Source organism: Mytilus californianus, unplaced genomic scaffold (genome assembly GCF_021869535.1).
Source record: "Mytilus californianus isolate M0D057914Y unplaced genomic scaffold, xbMytCali1.0.p SCAF_3, whole genome shotgun sequence".
Taxonomy (NCBI): domain Eukaryota; kingdom Metazoa; phylum Mollusca; class Bivalvia; order Mytilida; family Mytilidae; genus Mytilus; species Mytilus californianus.
This window is the reverse complement of record NW_026262679.1, coordinates 99,374,883-99,400,680: the sequence shown is the minus strand read 5'-3', so window position 1 is coordinate 99,400,680 and position 25,798 is coordinate 99,374,883. Positions and strand designations below refer to the sequence as shown.

Sequence of the window (25,798 nt, the reverse complement as noted above, 5' to 3'; positions counted from 1 at the left end):
AACACAGGTTGAGATGATATAACTATACTAGCAAACTATGGACAAGTTCACTGTAGATAATTAACTGATGTTCACCATATAATGCGTAGTGGACGGTTCACCCTATTAGTTGTACAAGAATCATCCTGATAAATAAGAAGATGTGGTGATGAGACAACTCTCCATCCAAGTCACAATGTATAAAAAGCTAACAATTATAGGTCAAAGTACGGCCTTCAACACGGAGCCTTGGCTCACACCGAACAGCAAGCTATAAAGGGCCCCAAAATGACTAATGTAAAACAATTCAAACAGGAAAACCAACGGTCTAATCTATATAAAAAACGAGAAACAAGAAACACCTATGAACCACACCAACAAACGACAACCACTGAACAACAGGCTCCTGACTTTGGACAGGTGCATAAATATTCAGCGGGTTTAAACGTTTTAACAGGCACCAACCTTCACCCTAACCTGAGACAGTAGTGTAACATTACAACATAACAAGACACACTATAAAATATCAATTGAAATGGCTTAACTCGAACAAAAAAATATTTAAACAAAAAAGTGAATATACACTGAACGAATAAGTTTGATCTATGACACAATATAAATACAATATTAAAACGTAGGTGCCTACATAACATAGACGTTACAGGTAGTAATAAAAAACATATAGGAAGAGTGTCAAAAAAGACTACTCTTACCTTGGACAAAATGGCGTTAAACAAGACAAGGTACAGAGGTAAATTTAGATATAATAATTTTGTTGTTAGGAGTACGGAAGTAAACATTTTTTTACAAAATTAATAAATTTGTTGTTCAGGGAACGAGTGCAGAAGTGAAAACTTATCGTCATACTAAATACTTGGTGGTACATATTAAAAAAAGTGAGACGAGATATAATACAAAATAAGTAAACATTGAATTAAAAAAATGCTTTACAGTTTGTGTGAAAATGTATTACAGACACAGCAAAAAACGTTCATATGTTATGCGAGGTATTGCAAGAAATAGTGGTGGGTTGGTGAGTTTTTCAATCACCAAACAATATTCAGTCTGTTTTTGTTTCAAATGTCAGAATGAAAAAGATCGTGTGGGTAGTCTGTAAGTGAAGGGTAAGAAAAATACAAGTCTAAAGCGGACTCAAAATGATCGATAGTATCTGTGTTTATATCACAAAGGTATACTTGTTGTATACTCTTGATGTAGAGTGTCCATTCTTTTTCATGTAATCATGAATAGCCTTTACAATGGTCTTTGTAGACCTGTTTGCTGGAAAACCAATGATACCAGTACTTAATGCTGGGATTGCAATAGAAGAACATTCTCGTCTGTATGCTTTCCAAAAGGATTGCCATATACAGTCATAAAGATTTCCGAATTCATTACTACGACCATTCTTCCACACAGGACTCACAGCGTGAAGTATCCATTTACAAGGTAGATCCCAAGCAGATGTGCACATGACATCTCCCTCTTCTAACGTGCCATTTCGTCTAATGTAGTCATTGCACTCCCTTCTTATAATGTCACCGCCTGTAATATATAATCAATTCTAACATGACGTTCTTCAAACGCTTTGAGTACACACCCGTGGTAAAATATGAATATATTGTTTGGGCTGTTCCGATCGTACTCCCGCGTCATATGCTTTTTTATGAATGAGCTACCCGACGTCATAGAACGATGACGTAAGAATAAGCATTTTACGGGAAAATACACGCTTGTGAAACCGAAAATCATCACAACAAGGAAACGTAAACAAACAATGCAAAAATGTGTTAAATAAGCCATTTTTTGTATACATATAAGACATATAAGTACAATTATCATTTAAATTCATCCAAACCTATCTAAATATGTTATTGTAAATAGTTTAAGAATGTCATTTATTCAGTTTGCTCCGGTCTTTTACTTCAATTAAATAGTGCGTTTATTTATGGGAACGGCAAATTATGCCTTCATCTAGAGCGCTTCGATCCAAAACAATTGCCGTATTTGTCCTATTAGAATCGAAATAATTCATGGGGGCTTGAATATATCGTGATTTTACCACGGGTTGTCCCTTTATGCCGATATTTTACCCCTCGCTATCGCTCAGGGTAAAATATTTGTCATAAAGGGCCAACCCGTCGTTAAATCACGATATATTCAAGCCCCCATGAATTATTTCTTAAACAATAATATCATAATTGACGGAGTAAACCGATCTGCAAAAGGTTTAACACGTCTCATGTTCATCTGTCGATCCAAACTTAAGAACCACGTCAATGTTTTTCTATTGTTGTAAGCATATACATGTATGTATATGTTAGCGGTTCTTTCCATATGCTCTCTGTAATTTTTTATCACTTTTAAAGACTCGGCAAAATTCAAAGCTTGACATATTGTATTTAATGTAAGAACAAAGAGATGTGGTTCTATTGCCAATGAGACATCTTTCCATCAGAGACCAAATGACGTGGTTGCAAGTAATTCATCAATGGTCAAAATCCATACCGTATAGTAAGCTATGAAAAGTCCCGCATAAAAAATGTGAAACAGTTGAAAAGAGAAAACCAACGGCCTGATGATAGCCTGTTTATTGTTAAAGACAAAATTTGACTTCTTGGTGTCTTTAGGGTTTTCGTTATATTGACGTTTACCGAGCATTTCTTATCATTTATAGGTAATTTTTTTAGCAATAAGTGAAAAAACCTACATAACATTCTATGTAGTAGTTTAGTTTTAAAAAAGATTATTGTTCAAAAAGGACAAACATATTAGACACAAATTTTTCAATTTAGGTTGGGTGGATAGTTGTCTCATTGGCAATCATACCACATCTCCTTATTTTTATATTAGTAACGCTTTCTCCAATAATATATCTTCTATATAGTATATTGTGGTGTTTTGAATTCAAGCCTACAAAGATCGTGTTTGTACAGACAATCATACGTTCTTTAACAGTTTATTATAGATAAATGTTTATTGTTGTTTATCGTTTGGTGGCTGTCTCATTTAAAGATACATAACATTTTCTAGCATTCATGGGTAGAATTTCAACTCTGAGTTCAAATATATACAGATATATATATGGTGTTTTGAATACGAAACTACGAAAATTACGTTCAGGTTGCGATTATAAGTTTTAAACTTTAAATACATGTAAAGATATGTGTGCTAATTACAAATACTTTACGAAATGACGAGTCCTGTTTTTGGTTGTAGCTTTTGACTGCAAATTATAGCTTTGTGTGCTTAAGGTAGCATCATCAGTGTTTAGTCATTTCTCAAATGGATATCATCAGCTTAATATACTCTATTAAAAACTCTGTACAGGTTAGAACTTGGTAAATATGTAATTTGATTGTTAAAAAAAGTTTACTGCATATGTAAAAATGCTATGCAATTTCTTTTTTGAGCATTTGAAAAATGATTTCACCATGAATTCAGAAGGATCAAATATCGCTAGCTATGATATCAAATGACAAACAAAATAGATGTATAACACAAGCAAAAGTAGCAAAATGATACATGTCCATATAGTCATGCAATGGTAAATCGTAAAAAATCTTTGGGTTGAAAAAGAAAAGTAGATATCAATAATAAATTAAGTGAGTAAGATTCTGTGAAAGTTTTATAAAGTTATGGTAAACAGTTCAGATGCAGTTGCTCATATACGAACGGATGGACGGACACACTGTCATATCTCTATATACCATCCACTTCAGAAAGCGGGGTTTCAATACCAAAAAGAATGTTGTTTAAAAATAAATCTTCGCTACTTCACTTGATGTGAATTTCATTTTCAAATATACAAATTAGAAGAAGATGTATGATTGCCAATAAGACAACTCTCCACCGGAGACCAAAATGACGTAGAAGGTAATCAACTATGGGTCACCATACGGCTTTCAACAATGAGCAAAACCACCAAACATTAAAACGAGATATCAGAATGCGCGTTTTTAATATTGCGATATTCACCCAGTCGTATTATTCACATTAATAAAATCCTCGAAATACTTTCTGAATCTACAGTATACGTATATACATAAATGTCTTATAATTCACCAAACTGAGGTTGGATTTTTTTTTTATCATGCCCTTGGCGGATCTCTGACAACACTCGACAAAGGTCTGGCATCAACTGTTTGCAACACAAGACATACTTAAAAGATTAAAAGTAAAACTTTTCTTAACATTCACTATCATCATGGAGAATGTAAAAGACGGGGTACTTAAATGCCAAAAAATAAATGTATTTTTTTTATTGTGTATGACAAACAAAGTTCAGTGATTTGCATCCATGTCTTTTAGTCTCTGGTGGATAGTTGTCCCATTATCAGTCATACATTTGTACCAAATCTCTTTATATTAATATATATCATGTTTCTTCCCTTATTTAAATAACTCGTGGATTTGAAAACTACAAGACTTTGGGGTCATCCTATCCTTACAATGTCGATACCGCAATTACTTCTCAAATGCACAGCATACAACTAAACTTTCGCGTGCTTTTTTTTATTTTTCATTTTTGATAATAAAGGAACCAATTTGCCAATTGTTTGTAAAACGAGTTCCTCAAACTGAGAGAGACAGAACTTCTATTATACAGGTTGTTTTCGCATGCATAAACTTTCATCTGGTTTATTTGCAAATTCAATTTATATGTACAGGTGAATGCATAAATCTCCCACTAGTAATAATATGCTTGCGTTCTGTTACGTCATAAATATTAATATCAGTTTACCAAACCGTCCGACGAACATAATGAGCTAAAAGGTTAACTTAAAAGGAGGGTTTGTAAAATCTTATTCATCATTTTGGTTAGGCATTTAGGAGTGACAAAGTGTTTATCGTATTTAAAAAAAAACCTTATTGATACAGACATACAGTAATGTTAAATGCATGATTTTACCTTTGTCAACCATAATTCTTGCTAATCCCTGTTTTAATTGAAGATTTTTGTTTACAGAATTAACAATGACATCCACACCTAAGCAGGTAATGTCTCCAACAAGAGTATAAATGGACTGGTTTGTCCGTTTAATCCATGTTTTTGATATCGGCTTTATATATCCGCCTTCTTTCCATCTTTTTGCTGTCGGCTTTATATATCTGTCTGCCGTCCATGTGTTTGCTGTTGGCTGTAAATATTTCTCTATCTTCCATTTGTTTTCTGTCGGCTTAATATTTTCGTCTTCTTTCCATATTTTTGTAGGATTAATCGGGAAGTTAAGGGGAGTATGGAATTAAATTAGAATCAGTCGGACAGAGTTAAAGTTTTGTCTCGCAGAAGCACAGTTTTGGTTAAACCAGTCGCTATCATGGCGTTTTGCATATGTTGGGCTACGTTTCAGTTCAGTTTTACCAAAAACAGCAAAAACACTGTCATATAAAATACTGTTTATCACCCTTACCGCATTATTTACATCATCGACACTAGTCATGTTTCTGACCAACGAAATAAGAATTCATTATGTTGTGATAGCAGTTGAATATAGTTTTGATTTTTACTAGAATCCCATTTTAGGTATTTGTGGGTACTTGGCAAACTTCATACACTGAATATTCGTATTTAGACCTATCTCGAATGATAAAGGAGTATGATCAGAAAATTCAGTAAAGTCTATTACATCTAAGTTCTTGATAATATCATAGTTTTAGGGACGAACCAGCAAATAATCATTTACACTTTGACACCTAGATGTACAAAAAGTATAAGTTCCACAAGAATCATTACCGAGTCGACCATTCGCAGTAGTTAATCCTGTATTGTAACATAGTTGTATTAACTTTCGTCCGTATGCATTTATTACATTGTCCATCGAGCATCGTTTCGAAATTGTAGGAAATACATCGGGCTCAACGCAGTCGATATACTTTTCTAAATTATCATTCTCAAGAATATCATTTAGCTCTCCAGTGTGGCTATTCATATCACCACAAGCAATAACTGTGCCTATATATTTATTTTCTATATCATCATTAAAATCATTATCACAAATACGATAAAAATTAGACTTTTCGTGTGGTATATAAGCAAAACAGATATATAAATCATCATTCAAATTAAAATATAAGTTAAACTTGGAAAACTTTATAAGCACAATACCATGATCATACTCTTTTTCAATAGAAATAACAGCCATACCTCCTTCTTCTCTTTGACCTCTATTTTTCTTTCTATTAACATGAGTTACCATAGTGAAACCTTCAATATTAATCAAAATATCTTTTTTCAAACATGTTTCGCATAAAAACAACACATCATAACTATTTATTAAGTTCAAGAAATCATTATCATCATAACAAGACTCTAAGCCATTAATGTTCCATGATAAATATTTTAAAGTGTATGCCTGTTCTCTGGGTGACCACTAAGGGTTGATTAAACCACATATTTACCGAAACAAAAGATAGTAATTGTTTTATTTAATATTCCGATAGAAAACAATGTATTTAATGACAAATAATTATCGAAACAAGTTGTTCATTAATCATTTTACCATAACGTTACATGTACAAGCGCGTGACGTTTAGCGCGGTGAATATCAATTTTCTCCAGGTGAATATGCTGTTTTATTCAAAATCCAATTCATATAGAGAAACCTACGAAAAAATACCAATATAGAATAACACACATTGATAGTATAAGCTGATTTCTTGACATAAGTATAATAAACCTATGATATTGTTCTTATACTAGCGGTTGCAACTGCCTCGAGTAAACGAGGCATCAGACGTTTTTGACTGTTCGGTTTAGCTCCTTTGTTTTTATGCATGCAAACGGTTTAACATTTGGATTTGTAAACTTTTAGGTAGTCTGAATCCGATGAAATCTATTACAGAAATAAAATAAGGCTGTGGTATACCGCATAGTTTGTTTTTGCATTTTTGTTATATTTTTGGGTGGTTTTTTCGTTGTTTTTAATTATTATTTTTTTTTTTTTTTTAATTTTGTAGAATTTTAAAGATGCACGTGTAAACCATTAAGGGCAAAAACTTCAAAAATAAACAAACACATTTTGTTTAGGGTTTGTGAGTATAAGTCCTATATAATAAGTCTATAAAGTAACAAAGATGGATGTTATAATAAGAATTTTGTTTACATCTAAACAAAAATAAAAATTACAATAAATTATTTTCTCAATTAAAACTTAACTTAGTATATGTCAGAGAATGATAATCCCTTTCTTCATGATTAAGTACGAGCGTTAGCGAGTACTTATCATGAAGTAAGGGATTAACATTTTCTTACAAACTTAGAATATTACAAAGTGCTTAAGGCTCATATAATCTCTTGATTGGTTGTATTCAGGAATTAGATTCATTGTCAATGCAATGTTTATAATTGATGCATAACTTCCTTTTTCGGCATTTCATTTATGGATTAGTTTTAGCGATGTACGGACTCTCTTATAATTTGCGAAATATTAAAAAAAAGGGTTATAGACATTAGATGACACAACAGTACAAAGAAAAGGTAGGAATTGTTTATGTTTCCTGATTGTGAATATAAATGTAAATCATGTAATATTTTAGTGAGGAATTAGCTTTTTTCTTTTAAAGTTTAAATCAATAAATACATTTGAGTTGCAACTACATTTTATTTCACAGCCGGCTTTTTACATGAAATACTATTTCATTATGACAGGGAAATGGTCAAATAAAATGCCTTTAAAGTTATAAATATGTTCAATTAAATTCCTGTTTTTTTGTTTTGTTTTTATTTTATTTTATCGGAATATTGGAAATAACTAATCTGCCCAATCACTGATCCAGTAATCAAAGTTTTGGAAAGATAGAGATTTAGGTTTTTTTTTATTTTAAATTTTTTTTTCTTTTTTTTCATTGCTTATGATATTGTTTAATTTTTTAGTAATTTGAAGTTATTGATATTTTCATAATAACATTAACGGTACCAATTTTACCGCACCAGTCAACTTCAACTTATTTAGATTTGTTTGTTTGTTTCACAATTCAACTTTTAGCCAGTTTCAATCACTGTGTGATAAATCCTTTCAATCTGATAAATGTGCTTCGGGGTAGTTGTAACTCATTTATAGAACCTTTTTGTTTTGAACTGTAAAAAATAGGATAATCCTTAACTAAGAACATGATTTACATCCATTCTTCACAATTAAGAGACACCAAATCTTACAATTTCATTGGTCGAGAGCACTTTGTTATATTCTAAATTTCTGTATAAAACGAACACGCTAATATAAATGTTGTACTGATAGATAGATTGAATGTTAGTGAAAACATATCTAATTAAAGAATACGTTATGTAACTACAAAATTTACAAGAATAAGTAAATACGAAATATACAAGAAAGTAAACTAAGGCTCTAAAGAATCTGTGTCGCATACCTGCATCTTCAACAATAGCCACTTTTTTTGTAAAAATCATCATAAAAGGGCAATAACTCTATAAAGAGTTAAATGAAAATTTTAATCAGGTTGATATATTTGTAGATCTTGTCCTGCTGATCATTTCTGATTTTCAATGTTTCTTTCTACATTTGTATCTATTATACTTTCAAGATAATAGGCAAAATTTCAAAAAAAAAGGCAAAAACATCTTCACAGGAAAATAACTACAATAAAGAGTCGACGTAAGATTTCAGCAATGATTGCTCATTTGTGGATTTGTCTTGCTGATCAATTTTGCTAATTAAAGTTTCTATCTATCTTTTATAGTTTTACAGATATGAGGCAAAAAGCAAAAACAAATGGTAAAAATTGTCATGAAAGAACAAAAACTCCAATAAGGAGTCGTCTGACGATTTCAGCAATGCTAACATATTTAGTAGATCTTGTCTTGATAATCATTATTCATAATAAAAATTTCTCTGTATCTTTTATAATTTTCAAAATAACAAACAAAAACGATTCTTTTTTTTTAATTTTTTTTTTACATTTAAGATCAATAATTCATATAAGAAGGCGTCTGTCAGTTTTAACGAAAATTAACAGTAGGTATATCTCAGCATTCTGCGCAATTCTGCTCTTGTCAGATTTTCTCTTCTCTTAGCGGTTTTCAAGAAAATAGAAAAAAAAACAACTTGAATTTTACCCCTTTGATCTATATTTAGCCATGTTGGCCATGTTGGTTGCCAAGCAGGGATATCGGACACATTTTTTAAACTATATACCCCAAAAATGATTGTGGTCAAGTTTGGTTAAATTTTGCCCAGTAGTTTCAGAGGAGAAGATTTTTGTAAGATATTAGGCAAAAAAAACAAAAAAAAATGATAAAAATCGACATTAAAGGGCAATAACTCAATAAAATATCGTCTGACGATTTAAGCCATGTTGACTTCTTTGTAGATCTCGTCTTGCTGATCATTTGTCCTTATTAAAGTATCTCTCTATCTATTATAGTTTTCAAAATAATAGACAAAAATGAAAAAAAAAATTGTAAGATTTTAAATTTAAGGGCACTAACTGCTATAAAAAAGTCGGCTAACAATTTTGACGTAAATGGACAGCAGGGAAACCTCAACATTGTGAACAATTATGCCCTTGTCAGACTTTCTCTAGTCATAGCGGTTTTCATGATAACAGACAAAACTTGCATTTTACCCCTATGTTCTATTTTTAGCCATGTCGGCCATGTTGGTTGGTAGGCGGAGTCATCAGACACATTTTTTAAATAAGATACCCCAATAATGATTGTGGCCAAGTTTGGTTAAATTTGGCCCAGTAGTTTCAGAGGAGAAAGTTTTGGTTAAAGTTGACGAAGACTGACGACGACGGAAAAAGACGCCAAGTGATAAAAAAAGCTTACTTGCCCTTACGGCTAGTTGAGCTTAAAATGGGATTAGTAAACAAGAGCAGTGATTTTATATAAATGTATTTTCCTATGCATAAAATTAAAATTACAAAACTATGTGTGCATGCTAAATAGCAAACGAATATGTATGAAACAAAATACATTTATTAAATACAATAAAATAAATTTAGTTCATTATTATATGTTATACATCAAAATAGAATGAAGAGAAGAAAATGACAGTGTTATCACGGAAATCAAGTTTTTGTCATATAGTTATTTCTGAGTCCGCTACAGTTCATTCTTATTATTGCATGATATATTTGACTAAACCGGGAACCACATTAGTAAAATACAAGCTTATCTTTGAAATAGTTTTTGAAGGCGAGAAGGGACGAACTATTTTGTAATTCATAAGTTAAAGGAGTTCAAGGATTTCAATGCTGAGGAAAGAAAACAGTTCGAGAATAATGTTTTTCTTGTTGCTAAAAGACAGTAGCATTACGCGTATTTTGTTCATATATATTACGGTACCGTTCAGGTAAAATATTATTGAGATAAGTTGGAGTAAACTCATTATAGATACCAGGGTTAATGTTGTGTACGCGAGACGTGCATTTCGTCTACAAAAGACTCACCAGCGACGCTCGAATAAAAAAGAGTAAAAAAAAAATCAAAATAAAGTACGAAGTTGAAGAGCATTAAGGACCCAATTTAACCCTTTTCTGTACCCAATGTATTAAAAAATATATATAAACTTTCAAATCGAGGTCCAATTCTTAATTAAAAGACGTCATTGATGGCTCAACAATGGAACAAGACATAGTTCTAAATCATGGATATGTTTTCAGAGAAAAAAGGTAAAAAAGTGTGAATTATTCAACCGCCGAGAAAGTTTGGGCCAACATACTGTTTCATTAGTAAATAACCATTGCAAAGAAACAAAACAAACGGGGACCTACCACTATCATAACACAACAAAAACTTGGACTATTTGCGAAAGTTGTGATGACCGGTCTGCGTCAATATTTTAAGGACCAAGATACAAAATCAATGTTCAGGATATCAGCTGATTTGACTGTCTACCACAGAAGATGAGGGAGTAAAAATTAGTTAGTGCATAAGATAAAATAATACCACATACAAGACCACAGTTGTAAGAGAAACAGTGAAGATTCCAATTGTACATGTAATGATATCGGTGGTTGTCCTGTTGTCAATTATTGCATAATGTTTGTCCTTTGATTTTGATTTAGTTGATTATTTGGGAAGGGATGCTGTGACTCCTTATGTATACCGTTAAAGATGTAAGAAAACAATTGAGTTTTGCTAAGCAATTTACGCAATAAAACAAAACGATTACTAAACATTACTACAGATAAAATAAATAATGATCAAACTGAGAAAGAATTATAAAAATGATATTGGACATCGATTAGAGGAGAATTTGGTCAATCGGACGTAATTTGGTAATACATGACGTCACATTGAACGTCGATTAGAGGGTCAAAATATTGGACATTCAGTAGAGAATGTGACGTCATATTGGACGTCGATTTGAGGAAGGGACGTCGATAAGAGACCGGACGTCAATCTGAGTTTTACATATATATATATATATATATATTGAAAAGTTATAAAATTTGTCCACGCTATGCACAAAATATCTATACATATAGTAAATAGATAATTAATAGGATTTAAGTCCTGTACGTAAATTCAGTAATCACGGTGCGCTGTACCATATATGTTTTGTTTGGTTATTAGTGAGTTTAAGTATACCGAATCTCATTGGTGGTTACTGAACCTTAAAATCTGACGTCACGAGCCTTTTTCAATTTGGATCCAAGGAGGAAGGCAGAAGGCAATTCAGCTTAAATATAAAACCAAAAACCCGCCCTCCCTCCCAGTAAATTGATTATGTAGTTAATATAACAAGTGTGGACACAGAGTTGTGTTATCCTGATTAACTAATTTGTGTAATGACTTGAGCAGGGGTTGATTCTGCAGAGTGCTAGTAGGTGCACATGCCATTTAAATCAAAATTGTTTTTGTGTTGTTTGGTTTGCAAATGTGAATACTGTTTCACATCGAAAAAGAAAATAGATACTTAAGAAGTAACAATACACTAAAATTTAAGGACATCTCTCAGAAGAAACACTTAAACATTACCATGACTGATACAGTTCTGGAAATATGTAGTATATTTAATTGACATGTCCTAAGACTTTTTACACCAAACTGAAAACCGAGATGAAATGAATGTTATCGAATCTTTGAAATATGAATTTAATACAGGAAAAAAGCGTCAATACTTGAGAATATCAGTAAACAAATTTGTTACTGATACTGAGAATGCAATGAAAGCTGATTTTTCTGTCTTTTAAACATAATTAGGATTAGAAACTGCGTTGGTTTATGTTATCATTTCAGGTTATGTTCGAGTTGACATTTCTGGACGCCTTCAAGTAATTTGCGAATTGAACAGTTGAAGAATTCTGATTGATGTAAAAAGAACTGTCCACAAAGAATGATTTACAAATGTACTCTGATTTGCATAATTCGCTGCATCAAAAAACATTTCGTTTTATAAATAGTATCATTCACTACGGATGAACAATGTAAGGGTTTTGATCCATCACCTGTGTTCCCACGGTGATCCAAATTGTTTTAATCTTATATTCAGTTACCATAATCTGTGGTAGTCATTTATATATATATTTGATAGTAAGGTTGCCATAATCAGCGATATGCCGGTAACCTCATATTTTCAGATATACAAGTGACAGTTAAATTGCCAGCGATCTCCGGCACATACATACATTTATATTGAGATTACTTATATACAATATGTATAAATTAAATAATATTAAAGGCTGTGGCCAAATACTGCCAATATGTTGTTGGGTTTTAAAAAGCATCTGGGATAAATGGACGTAGTCACCATTCATATTGGCAAACTAAAAGGAGTGACTGTAATATTTTTTTCTGTCTATGAAGAAATAACAACCAAAGTGTGGTGTACACTGAATAACCCGCGTAGCGTGTTATTTTAAAGTCTGCATCACATTTTTGAGATATTTCGAATAGACAGAAAAAATATTACAGTCGTTCCTTATAATTTAAATTCCATTTTTAAGGAGTAAATCATGAAAAAACGTTAATCACGTCACGGTCACATGACAAACTTATGTCGAAGAGCTGATAGACAAACAAACTTTCAGCCAATCAGAAGGTAAAATTATATATATAGTAAATAGATAATTAAATGAACGTAATCACGTTTCATATTTGCAAACTACAAAAAGATAACTACAGGTACATAACTAACTAGATAACTAATTATGTACAATTAATGAAGTATCCAATTAAATAAATCCTGGAATACAGAGATTCGTAAATCCTTGTGTGGTGGGTCCTAGAATACAGAGACCAACAATATCAAATATGTTGGATGCTTAATGAAATATGACGCAAAATGACGCATATTTAAAGGAAACGCAGCGAAATGCGCACATAACTAAATATACACTACGGAATGTTCATATAAACGGGCACAAACATGAATTGTTCTTACGTGATACGAATGAAAGTTAGAGATAACTAGATTTATAGAGCTGTAAAAATACATAGTCCAAAAACACAACACAGGTTGAGATGGTATAGCTATACTAGCAAACTATGGACAAGTTCACTGTAGATAATTAACTGATGTTCACCATATAATGCGTAGTTGACGGTTCACCCTATTGGTTGTACAAGAATCATCCTGATAAATAAGAAGATGTGGTATGAGTGCCAATGAGACAACTCTCTATCCAAGTCACAATGTATAAAAAGTAACAATTATAGGTCAAAGTACGGCCTTCAACACGGAGAATTGGCTCACACCGAACAGCAAGCTATAAAGGGCACCAAAATGACTAGTGTTAAATCATTCAAACAGGAAAACCAACGGTCTAATCTATATAAAAAACGGGAAACGAGAAACACCTATGAACCACACCAACAAACGACAACCACTGAACAACAGGCTCCTGACTTAGGACAGGTGTATAAATATGCAGCGGGTTTAAACGTTTTCACAGGCGCCAACCTTCACCCTAACCTGAGACAGTAGTGTAACATTACAACATAACAAGACACACTATAAAATATCAATTGCAATGGCTTAACTCGATCAAAAAGACATTTAAACAAAAACAAAAAGTGAACATACACTGAACGAATAGGTTTGATCTATGACACAATATAAATACAATATTAAACCGTAGGTGCCTATATAACATATACGTTACAGGTAGTAATAAAAAAGTTGTAGGAAGAGTGTCAAAAAGACTACTCTTACCTGGGACAAAATGGCGTTAAATAAAACAAGGTACACAGGTAAATTTAAATATAATATTTTTGTTGTTAGGAGTACGGAAGTAAACATTTTTTACAAAATTAATAAATTTGTTGTTCAGAGTACGAGTGCAGAAGTGAAAATTTATCGTCATACTAAATACTTATCAAAGGTGGTACATATTAAAAAAAAGTGAGACGAGATATAACACAAAATCAGTAAACATTGAATTATAGAAATGCATTACAAATTGTGTGAAAATGTATTACAGACACAACAAAAATACGTTCATATATTATGCGAGGTATTGCAAGAAATAGTGGTGGGTGGGTGGGTGGTTGAGTTTTTCAATCACCAAACAATATTCAGTCTGTTTTTTTCAAATGTCAGAATGAAAAAGATCATGTTGGTAGTCTGTAAGTAAAGTGTAAGGAAAATACAAGTCTAAAGCGGACTCAAAATGATCGATAGTATCTGTGTTTATATCACAGAGGTATACTTGTTGAATTGAAGTATAGTGCCCATTCTTTTTCATGTAATCATGAATAGCCTTTACAATAGTATCTGTAGACCTGTTTGCTGGAAAACCAGAAATACCAGTACTTAATGCTGGGATTGCAATAGAAGAACATTCTCGTCTGTATGCTTTCCCAAAGGATTGCCATATACAGTCATAAAGATTTCCGAATTCATTACTACGACCATTCTTCCACACAGGACTCACAGCATGAAGTATCCATTTACAGGGTAGATCCCCAGCAGATGTCCACATGACATCTCCCTCTTCTAACGTACCATTTCGTCTAATGTAGTCATTGCACTCCCTTCTAATGATGTCACCGCCTGTAATATATAATCAAATAATAGTATCATAATTGACGGAGTAAACTGATCTGCAAAAGGTTCAACACGTCTCATCTTCATCTGTCGATCCAAAGTAAAGAACCACGTCAATGTTTATCTATTGTTGTAAGCATATACATGTATGTATATGTTAGCGGTTCTTTCCATATGCTCTCTGTAATTGTTTATCACTTTTTAAGACTCGGCAAAATTCAAAGCTTGACATATTGTATTTAATGTAAGAACAAAGAGATGTGGCGTGATTGCCAATGAGACATCTTTCCATCAGAGACCAAATGACGTGGTTGCAAGCAATTCAACAATGGTCAAAATCCATACCGTATAGTAAGCTATGAAAATTTCCGCATAAAAAAATGTGAAACAGTTGAAAAGAAAAAACCAACGGCCTGATGATAGCCTGTTTATTGTTAAAGACAAAAATTTGACTTCTTGGTGTTATATTGACGTTTACCCAGCATTTCTTATTATTTATAGGTAATTTTCTAGCAACAAGTGAAAAAAAACCTTCATAACATTCTATGTAGTAGTTTAGTTTTAAAATAGATTATTGTTCAAAAAGGACAAACCGATTAGACACAAATTTTTCAATTTAGGTTGGGTGGATAATTGTCTCATTGGCAATCATACCACATCTCCTTATTTTTATATTAGTAACGTCTTCTCCAATAATATATCTTCTATATAGTATATTGTGGTGTTTTGAATTCAAGACTACAAAGATCGTGTTTGTACAGACAATCATACGTTCTTTAACAGTTTATTATAGACAAATGTTTATTGTTGTTTATCGTTTGGTGGTTGTCTCATTTAAAGATACATAACATCTTCTAGCATTCATGGGTAGAATTTCAACTCTGAGTTCAAATATATTTAGATATATATGGTGTTTTGAATACGAAACTACCAAAATTGCGTTCAGATTGCGATTATGAGTTTTAAACTTTAAATACATGTAAAGATATATGCTTGGTAATTATAAGTACTTTACGATATGACGAGTCCTGTTTTTGGTTGTAGCTTTTGACTGCAAATTATAGCTTTTTGTACTTAAGGTAGCATCATCAGTGTTTTGTCATTTCTCATATGGATATCATCAGCTTTATACTCTATTAAAACTCTGTACAGGTTAGAACTTGGTAAATATGTAATTTGATTGTTAAAAAAGGTTTACTGCATATGTAAAAATGCAATGCAATATCTTTTTTGAGCATTTGAAAAATGATTTTACCATGAATTCAGTAGGATCAAACATCGCTAGCTATGATATCAAATGACAAACAAAATAGATGTATAACACAAGCAAAAGTAGCAAAATGGTACATGTCCATATAGCCATGCAATGGTAAATCGTAAAAAATCTTTGGGTTGAAAAAGAAAAGTAGATATCAATAATAAATTAAGTGAGTAAGATCCTGTGAAAGTTTTATAAAGTTACGGTAAACAGTTCAGATGCAGTTGCTCATATAGGAACGGATGGACGGACACACTGTCATATCTCTATATACCATCCACTTCAGAAAGCGGGGTTTCAATACCAAAAAGAATGTTGTTTAAAAATAAATCTTCACTGCTTAAAATAACTTGATGTGAATTTTAAATTTTAATATACAAATTAGAAGAAGGTGTATGATTGCCAATAAGACAACTCTCCACCGGAGAACAAATGACGTAGAAGGTTATCAACTATGGGTCACTATACGGCTTTCAACAATGAGCAAAACCACCAAACATTAAAACGAGATATCAGAATGCGCCCAGTCGTAATATTCACATTAATAAAATCCTCGAAATAGTTTCTGAATCTACAGTATACGTATATACATAAATGTCTTATAATTCACCAAACTGAGGTTGGAATTTTTTTTATCATGCCCTTAGCGGATCTCTGACAACACTCGACAAAGGTCTGGCATCAACTTTTTGCAACACAAGACATACTTGAAAGATTAAAAGTAAAACTTTCCTTAACATTCACTATCATCATGAAGAATGTAAAAGACGGGGTACTTAAATGCCAAAAAATAAATGTATTTTTTTTATGGTGTATGTCAAACAAAGTTCAGTGATTTGCATCCATGTCCTATAGTCTCTGGTGGATAGTTGTCCCATTGACAGTCCTACATTTGTACCATATCTCCTTATATTAATATATATCATGTTTCTTCCCTTATTTAAATAACTCGTGGATTTGAAAACTACAAGACTTTGGGGTCATCCTATCCTTACAATGTCGATACCCCAATTATTTCTCAAATGCACAGCATACAACTAAACTTTCGTGTGCTTTTCTTTAATTTTACATTTTTTATAATAAAGGAACCAATTTACCAATTGTTTGTAAAAACGCGTTGCTCAAACTGAGAGAGACAGAACTTGTATTGTACAGGTTGTTTTCGCATGCATAAACTTTCATCTGGTTTATTTGCTAATTAAATTTATATGTACACGTGAATGCATGAATCTCCCACTAGTAATAATATGCTTGCGTTTTGTTACGTCATAAATATTCATATCAGTTTACCAAACCGTCCGACGAACATAAGGAGCTAAACGGTTAACTTAAAAGGAGGGTTTGTAAAATCTTATTCATCATTTTGGTTAGGAATTGAGGATTGACAAAGTGTTTATCGTATTTAAAAATAAAACCTTGTAGATACAGACATGCAGTAATATAAATGCATGATTTTACCTTTGTCAACCATAAGTCTTGCTAATCCCTGTTTTAATTGATGATTTTTGTTTACAGAATTAACAATGACATCCACATCCAAGCAGGTTATGTCTCCAACAAGAGTATAAATGGACTGGCCTGTTCGTGTAAGCCAAGTTTTTGCTATCGGCTTTATATATTTGTCTTTCTTCCATGTTCTTGTTGTGGGCTTTATATATCCGCCTTCCTTCCATCTTTTTGCTGTCGGCTTTATATATCTGTCTGCCGTCCATGTGTTTGCTGTTGGCTGTAAATATTTCTCTATCTTCCATGTGTTTTCTGTCGGCTTAATATTTTCGTCTTCTTTCCATGTTTTTGTAGGATTAATCGGGAAGTTAAGGGGAGTATATTGTGAAAAAAACTTTTTAATTTCCCCATGCACACTACGCGCCGCCCTGGCGGAAATCGAATAGATAGAGACATTTCTATCAGACAATCCATTAACTATATAAATTTCAATTAATGCTTTCTGATGAATCCGCCTAATTGTTTTCTGCTCGTTCAACCACTGTTCACTGTCAAGAGCCACGCATTTACTGTTAGAAATGTACAGCTGTTCGTTGACTATTGATGTCAAAAGCATGTCAAATGCAACACCGGCTTCGTGACCTGAAAAAGAGTACATCCCAATAGCATTACCTTTTTGGAATTCCCAAGCGCCAAATGCACCTTTTTTATAGAATTGCGTTCTCACAAACTCATCTACTTCTTGTATCGACAAATATTGTATAAATTGATCACAAAACTCTCCACGAAGGTCACATTTTATTTTTCCCAAAATCTCAAACATTTTAACCTTTGCTTCCACTATTTTTTCGGTCGTGCCTGTGAATATCACTTTAAATTTTTTGAAATCCAAAGTAACAGCCAAATCATTATATTGCGACTGCATATCTACTGCAAATTGAGAATAATTCAGTATATAAAGTTGATATTCTTGGACATCAATCTCCTCGAAACCCTCGCATTTTCTTTTATTAACTACGATTTTAAAGTTTTCAATTATATCTTCAATAAGCATTGTAATTTCATTTGCTTCGATCTTATGACCAACAATGGACACTTTTCGGAACTTCTTGATTGCTCTAACAATCACATGCTCATTACCGGATGGTAAATGTTTCTCTACATTGTCCCAGATTTCTTGTGAAATTGACAACTCATTCACACATAACATATCAAAGAATGTTTCGGTTTGTTTGCTTACAGTTGTTGTCCATGTTTTGGATAAACTTGTACAATTCTTAAAATGTTTTGCTAAAGTGCTAATTATTTCAAGTGTACAATTCATTTCAGTTAATTCTGGCCACTTCACACGAGCATGATAAGATAGCAAAAGAAATTCAAACGATGCCTTTTCTGCTGGTGATTTCATTATGAATTCTATTTTCCTGTGATCTATCGACTGAATTATTATCGGTTCAGGGATTCGGAACATTCCCACAGCCACCTGTGCTTCACAGGCTGTATCGCTCTTAGCTTCTTCTTCCTTTCCATAGTCTGGATTGTTGCCTATAAGAAAGTCACAAAAAATATATGGAAATTCACCCTTTTTTTTAAAATCATTGAACTTATACGCAAATTCACGCTAATATTTCTTACTTTTAAATAACTTTCAAAATTTTATAACAGTAAATTTCAATCAAACAATATCCGTATTTTCATGACAGTACTGAAGTACTGACTTATGTGCTGGTAAAACTACAGGGAACTAACAGTCCACCAGCAGAGGTATCGACCCAGGGGTAGTAGTAACATTTACGGTACACATTTTACTGCAACAGATACGGATTTTAAACAATGATTTATCATTGATACAAAATATTTTTAAATTATTTTTCGAACTCAATAAAATCTGTATTCTATTCGGCACTACGTCTTGCTGTCGCTAAAAACATGTTTAACCCCGCCACATTCTTTGTGTTCCTGTCTTTCGTCAGGAGCCTGTAATTCAGTGGTTGTCGTTTGTTTTTCGTTTTGTACATAAATAAGACCGTTAGTTTTCTCGTTTGAATTGTTTTACGTTTGTCATTTGGGGGTCTTTTATAGCTTACTATGTGGTCTGCGATTTGCTCATTGTTAAAGGCCGTACGGTGACTTATAGTTGTTTACTTCTACGTAGTTTGGTCTCTGGTGGAAAGTTGTCTCATTGGCAATCATACCACATCTTCTTATTTTAATATCATCATAGAGACCAGGCTTAAAATTATGAACGCCAGGATTTCGTTTTGTCTGCACAAGAAACAAAACGTAAAATAGGCCAAATAAAGTACAAAGTTGAAGAGAATTGAGAACCCAAGGTAAATTTAAAAAGGAGGAAGTAAAAAAAAAAACAAAAAAAAAACAAATGCTCGACTATATCAACCAACGGAAAGACTGGAAAGCAACTGTCATTTTCCTGACTTGGTACAGGTATTTTTCGACGAAAATGGTGGGATAAACCTTGTTTTATAACTATCTTAACCTTCCACTTATATGACAGTTATATATATTACATTGCTTTACTTCAATCTAATTATTGTTTTTGTCAAAGATGTCTTTCTTATATATTACATATTTTGGATTAATACTCAAAATTTATTTAAATCTGTAAAAATTGCGGTTTAAGCCTACCTTCAGGTGTGTATAAGTTCGTGATTTGTTTAGAAATAAGACAAAATAGTATTATTAGATCCTTAAAGTACAAAGATTTGGCTGTGATACTATGAATTTCAGCAAAGATCATTTTTTTTTAAATTGCTCTTTTGTGAAATACATTGATGACAATTTGGGCCTACTCTTTTTTCATTTTATGCCATTTTGAAGTAAAAATATGATATTCATTTCTTTTCTGTGATTGTCAACAATGCTTTTTGATACATGCCAGCATTCTTACAATCATTGTACTTTTGAGACCTTTAGATATTAGATTTCTTATGGACACTTTCAACAAGAAAACTTTGGAGTGAATGTTGTATGCTACCTGATTATAAGATAGTATTGACTCAAGCACGCTGATTGGTTGCGACTATTTGAAACCTACTCTGAATCCCGCAGTGTATCGGGATTGAACTCTTTAGTTTAGTACTTCTATATTTCAACAAAACTTGAATCCACATCTAGAAGTTTTACCATATAAAACTTTCTAAAAAGCTATACGCCCCTTTGCAGTATTAAATGATAAGTGTTTACTACATGAATGTTTTGTATAGCACATACATTATTATTGAACATTTGCACACAATTCTTTTCTTTTTTAAGAGTGAAAGGCTTATTGCATGTTTTATCCATTACCTTAATTTGACTTGTTAAAAAAGGAAATAGAGAAGGGAGGTAATGTGTAATAATTATGTTAATGTTCTGAAGTGGAGTTCAAAGAAAAACTGACAAAATTTATGCGCATAATATCCCATATCGCCTTTTGGTGTTCGGTGTTAAATGTCTTCTGAAGAATAGGTGTATACCATGAGGGGAATATATAAATATGATACAAAAACAAACCCTGTTTTGTACTCTAATGGTTATATTGAAATTTTATCTATAAAAAGAAACGAAAAATAAAGATGCTGATTTTTAAACCAATTGTTCCCTATTCAACATGTTACTAAACAAGTTTTCAATTATTAATACATGATGTTGTCATATTTGACACTCAAACAATATACATTGTGTAATAAATAAAATTCTAAAGAAATGTTAGATCAAAAGAAAAAAAAAACCTCAACAACAACACATTACAAGAAAGCATTTAAGAAAGGTGAACATGACCTATACTTGTGTTTGTATGATGTTTGAAAACATAATTTCCTCTCATTGCTTGTGCTTTAACGTTTCTATCCCATTTTCTCTTACTAGGTTTTGTGCATCTAGATTTACATCTTTGCTGAAATCCTTCGTAGTGCATAAGAACACATAAAGTTTGACCATCAACTACATGTGTCCGTCTGCATACTTCCTCTGCAGCTGTTAAAAGTAAATTAATAATGATTTCTTTCAATGAAAAGTGAGCTTTATAAGCAAAATAAATTATAGTAATAGTACATTTCACAGTCAAATTAATCAGATTTGCTCCTTGACTGATTAAGAATATAAGATTGTTAAATCATGATCGATAGGGATATTGTTTATCATAAGATTTCACGTAAGATATTACAATGTCACGTGTTGGAAAGCATGTATGTCGAGTAGTTAAAACAAATTCATCAACAGACACTTGAGAGCGTAAGTTTGTCTTGAGGATCACTTTCTATAGGCTGGTTCTCTCCTTTGCATTATACGGGTATCTGAGTCACCCTTGTTGTCAGAGCCAAACAGATAAAGGGGACTGGGAACAAGTCTACAGCTTCTATGTCTTTGGTTTAGTATTTTAAACATTTTCGTTACACTGCTGCATTAAGTTCATTGCTAACACTTTCTGTGATTATTCACCAATATTGTATTGCGAATAAGGTTTAAATCTTTTCATTGATCCTATACTTTCCTATACTGATGGATTCAATCGAGGATAATGTCAGGCAGTGTGCTAAACGCCAATTTACCAATTCGCCAAAATTACACTTTCCGAATGGATTAAGGTCGTGAGGTCGTTGATACACATTATAATATAAGATTGAATGTGTCTATGAATACACATCGATCTCCAAAGACTGAAATGTTGCTAAGCATCTGTCCTACCTCTATGACAAATATTTTGTTGTCTCCGCAGATAAACCCCCAAACAACATCGTTTTTGTATGTTAATCATATTACATAAACTGCTTGATAAAGGAATTAGGTATTGACAATTCACTTGGAAACTCAACATATACCCACACGACATTTAACAAGTAGAAAATCCTGAATAATCATAGGTCTGTTATACGTTCATTTGGAATTGCAATCAAAAATGAAGAACGGATCTTCCTTTATTGTTTTGGATACTGAAATTAAGTGTCCTTACAAACAACGTTATATTGCTGGGTATTCCAAGTGATCCACGAAACCTCTTTCTAAATTATGAACATCAATTTTATCAGCAATCAAAGCCGGGTTTCAAAGTTATTGTGAAACTTCATACTATAGGGACGGCGTTAATCAGATATGTATACTTAAAAATTCGAAAAATCTGTTATAGTACATACAAAATTAATCTCTTTCCTCTTGCAATTGTGTTAAAACATTTGACTTTTCTACACTTAACACAAGTATTCCCCCATTCCATACTAAAAGAAAAATTGAAAGAATAGGTCCTATTTTGTTTCATGAAAAGAATGGCTTACGTAAAACAAGTATCTTGTCTTAGGGAGGGAAACATCGTACTTTGTAAAACATCACTCTGATTCAAACAGAAATTCTCTGAAACTGACATTATCAAGATGCTTGATTTCTTGAATGACAACATATTTGTTACGTTTGGGGAACATGTTTTTCAACAAACAATAGGTATTTCCATGGGAACCAACTGTGTTCCTCTTTTTGCCGACTTGTTCCTTTATTCGTGTGAAGCTGATTCGATACAGGAGCTTTACAGTAAGAATGGGAAGAAGCTAGCATTATCCTTTAAATTCACACTCCAATATATAGATGCTGTTCTCTCACTAAACAAACAAAAGTTTTGTGACTGTTGAACGCATCTATCCTTTTGAACTTGAAATAAAAGATACAACAGATACAGTCAAGTCTGCCTCATATCACGACTTACATCTAGAAATTGACAATGAGGATCGGTTGAGAACACAACTTAGCGACAAAAGAGATGATTTCAGCTTCCTAATTGTGAACTTTCCATTTTTATATAGCAACATCCAAGCAGCACCTGCATATGGAGTATATATCTACCAATTGATACGATATTCCAGAGCTTGCATTTCCTATCATGATTTCATTAATAGAGGGTTGCTGCTTACCAAGAAGTTTTTAAATTAAAAGTTCCAAGTGGTGAAGTTGAAATAATTCCTTTGCAAATTTACGGACGCCATCATGATTTGGTTGACCGTTATGGAATGTTCAGAAATTTGGTGCAGCCGAAATGATCAGCAAGACAGATTTTGGTCTGTATGTTTTCCATTATCGCTATTTTATGTATTTTCACTTTGATATTTTTTTCTGATATTTTTTCATATCATGCTACTTGCTTGAGATATAAATAGAATAATGGCATTTTTGTTTTTGATATTGACTTTATCAGCAAGAATATCACGTGAGCGAGCGAGGGCGAGCTGATATTCGAGCTGATAAAGTCAATATCAAAAAATAAAATTCGTTATTCTTTTTATTGGCAATTTGTCTGAACTGTACTGGTTTGTTTTTGTTTGAGAATATGAAGAAAAAAGAAATAGTTTGTAAAAGTACTTTAACGCGTACAAAACGTTGAGATAGTAGTTCGGTTGTATGAATGAAGTCGCGTGCATTTCATTGATAAAATGAAGCGGATGGACTTGAGCACGTGACGTTCCTGCACTGATACATGACGTCATTTCGTAATATTTTCGAGTATCAAGTCCTGTCAATGATCTTAAAAATATTAGGCAGCAAAGTCAAAGGGAAAATGTACAAATCGCAATAAAGAAAATTATCGCTAGAAAGGAAGGGTGTACGTCCTGTTTTTTAAATGTAAACATCAACGACGTCATAGGCAAAATAGAAATAAACACAGTATCAATGATCTTTCAAATGCGAGGATGTTTCTCGGCCACATCCCATCTCAGGACTGGCGCCCTTTGATGAGATTGTAGCTGAGAAACACACTCTCGTTTAAAAAACCATCGATAATATGTAATTATTACACACATAATCTTGTTGCATTGTATCAAATTATTTTTGGCAAAAAAGCCAGGTGAGCGAAACAGGCCCATGGGAGCGTCTTGTTTCTACAAGAAATAGTTTACTATATTTTACGAAAATAACCATGTTTCAGCCATATTATTTCGAAGCTATCTGAATGCGTTACATGTTATGCTTACAGTTAGGATCTTTAAAATAAATCAAACATTTTCCTAGTGTTCTATCCATTTTGACATCCTTTACACCGTCGGCTCCGCATCGTTTCTTGTTGTCAAAATATAACTCTAGAGTATCAACTATAGTGTATTCATTGAAACCACTCACGATAACACAGTCGCTTACTGGAACAGGTGTTATACTGATATTGTGACCATCAAGTGTACTGTCACTACAAGCATTTCGTATTTGCTCATGGTCTAAAACAGATACACCGAATTACAATAGAAAAACAAAATTTTGTGAGGATTACAATTCGTTTTGGTGCATTTTTCAAATTTAAAGTTAAGTATGTCTATATTGTTTAATATATTTATCATTTTGACTTCTTTTTCTTTTCTAGTATATTGTAGTGTGTTATTGTTGTTACGAATTTTTGTTTTCATTTAATCATAGTTTGATTTTATTCCATTAAGACAAATAGTGTTGCATTTGATTTTTTTTTAATTTTAAAGTCCCGCACGCGAATCAATATTTAAAACGACAGAAACATTCATCTGAATATTATTTTGTTTTCCAAATGTTGCCAAATCTTCAAATATTTGGAGAAAAGGGAGATACACAATAAGAAGGTACAGTTAATGGGCTATAAACTTAAAGGTTGCTATCCCAATAAGAGGCATATGTCTATTTTCGTTACCGTGTGTTGTAGTATAAAAAAATAACAAACAATGAAACAAATATAACAACCTATGAAATTTTAAAAAATAACAAAAAACTTTTAGATAATTTTGATACTGCGAAGCACTCCGTACCTTTTCAGCAAGTTAAACAATTATAAAGTATTATTTCTTTTTCCGACTATACTTTGAAGCTGATAAAATTTAATGTGTAAAAATACAAACTTATTGGTGAAGTCAACGTAACCAAGGCAGCTCCTTCCTCTCCAAGCAAAATTCCCTTTATTAATACTGTGTTCCCAAGTTTAGCTTCAAGAAAATTTTTCAGAGAATCCTTTGTTGATGATTTGTTCAGACCAGTTATCAGCATTTTATCAAAAGTTATTACACACTTTAATACTTTGCTTTCCAAATGCTGTCTAACATCTAGAAATTTGCCATCCAATTTATGTGTTTTGTTCAATGTAGACTCTACGACTAATTATAAATATCACAAGTCAGTAATGCAGTCAGTAAAAAAGAAACACAAGATACAATTAGTTGGAAAT

General features: G+C 32.5%; 1 protein-coding gene across 1 annotated transcript; it reads right to left on the bottom strand.

Moving 5' to 3' along the window:
* Positions 1–14,175: 14,175 nt before the first annotated feature.
* LOC127735526 (protein mono-ADP-ribosyltransferase PARP14-like) lies at positions 14,176–21,609 on the bottom strand. Its single transcript, XM_052245711.1, has 3 exons — positions 21,505–21,609; positions 17,653–19,185; positions 14,176–14,942 (listed from the first exon to the last, which is right to left on the bottom strand). The coding sequence occupies exons 1-3, from the start codon at positions 21,554–21,556 to the stop codon at positions 14,479–14,481; spliced, it is 2,049 nt and encodes a 682-aa protein (XP_052101671.1). The 5' UTR covers positions 21,557–21,609; the 3' UTR covers positions 14,176–14,478.
* Positions 21,610–25,798: the final 4,189 nt, after the last annotated feature.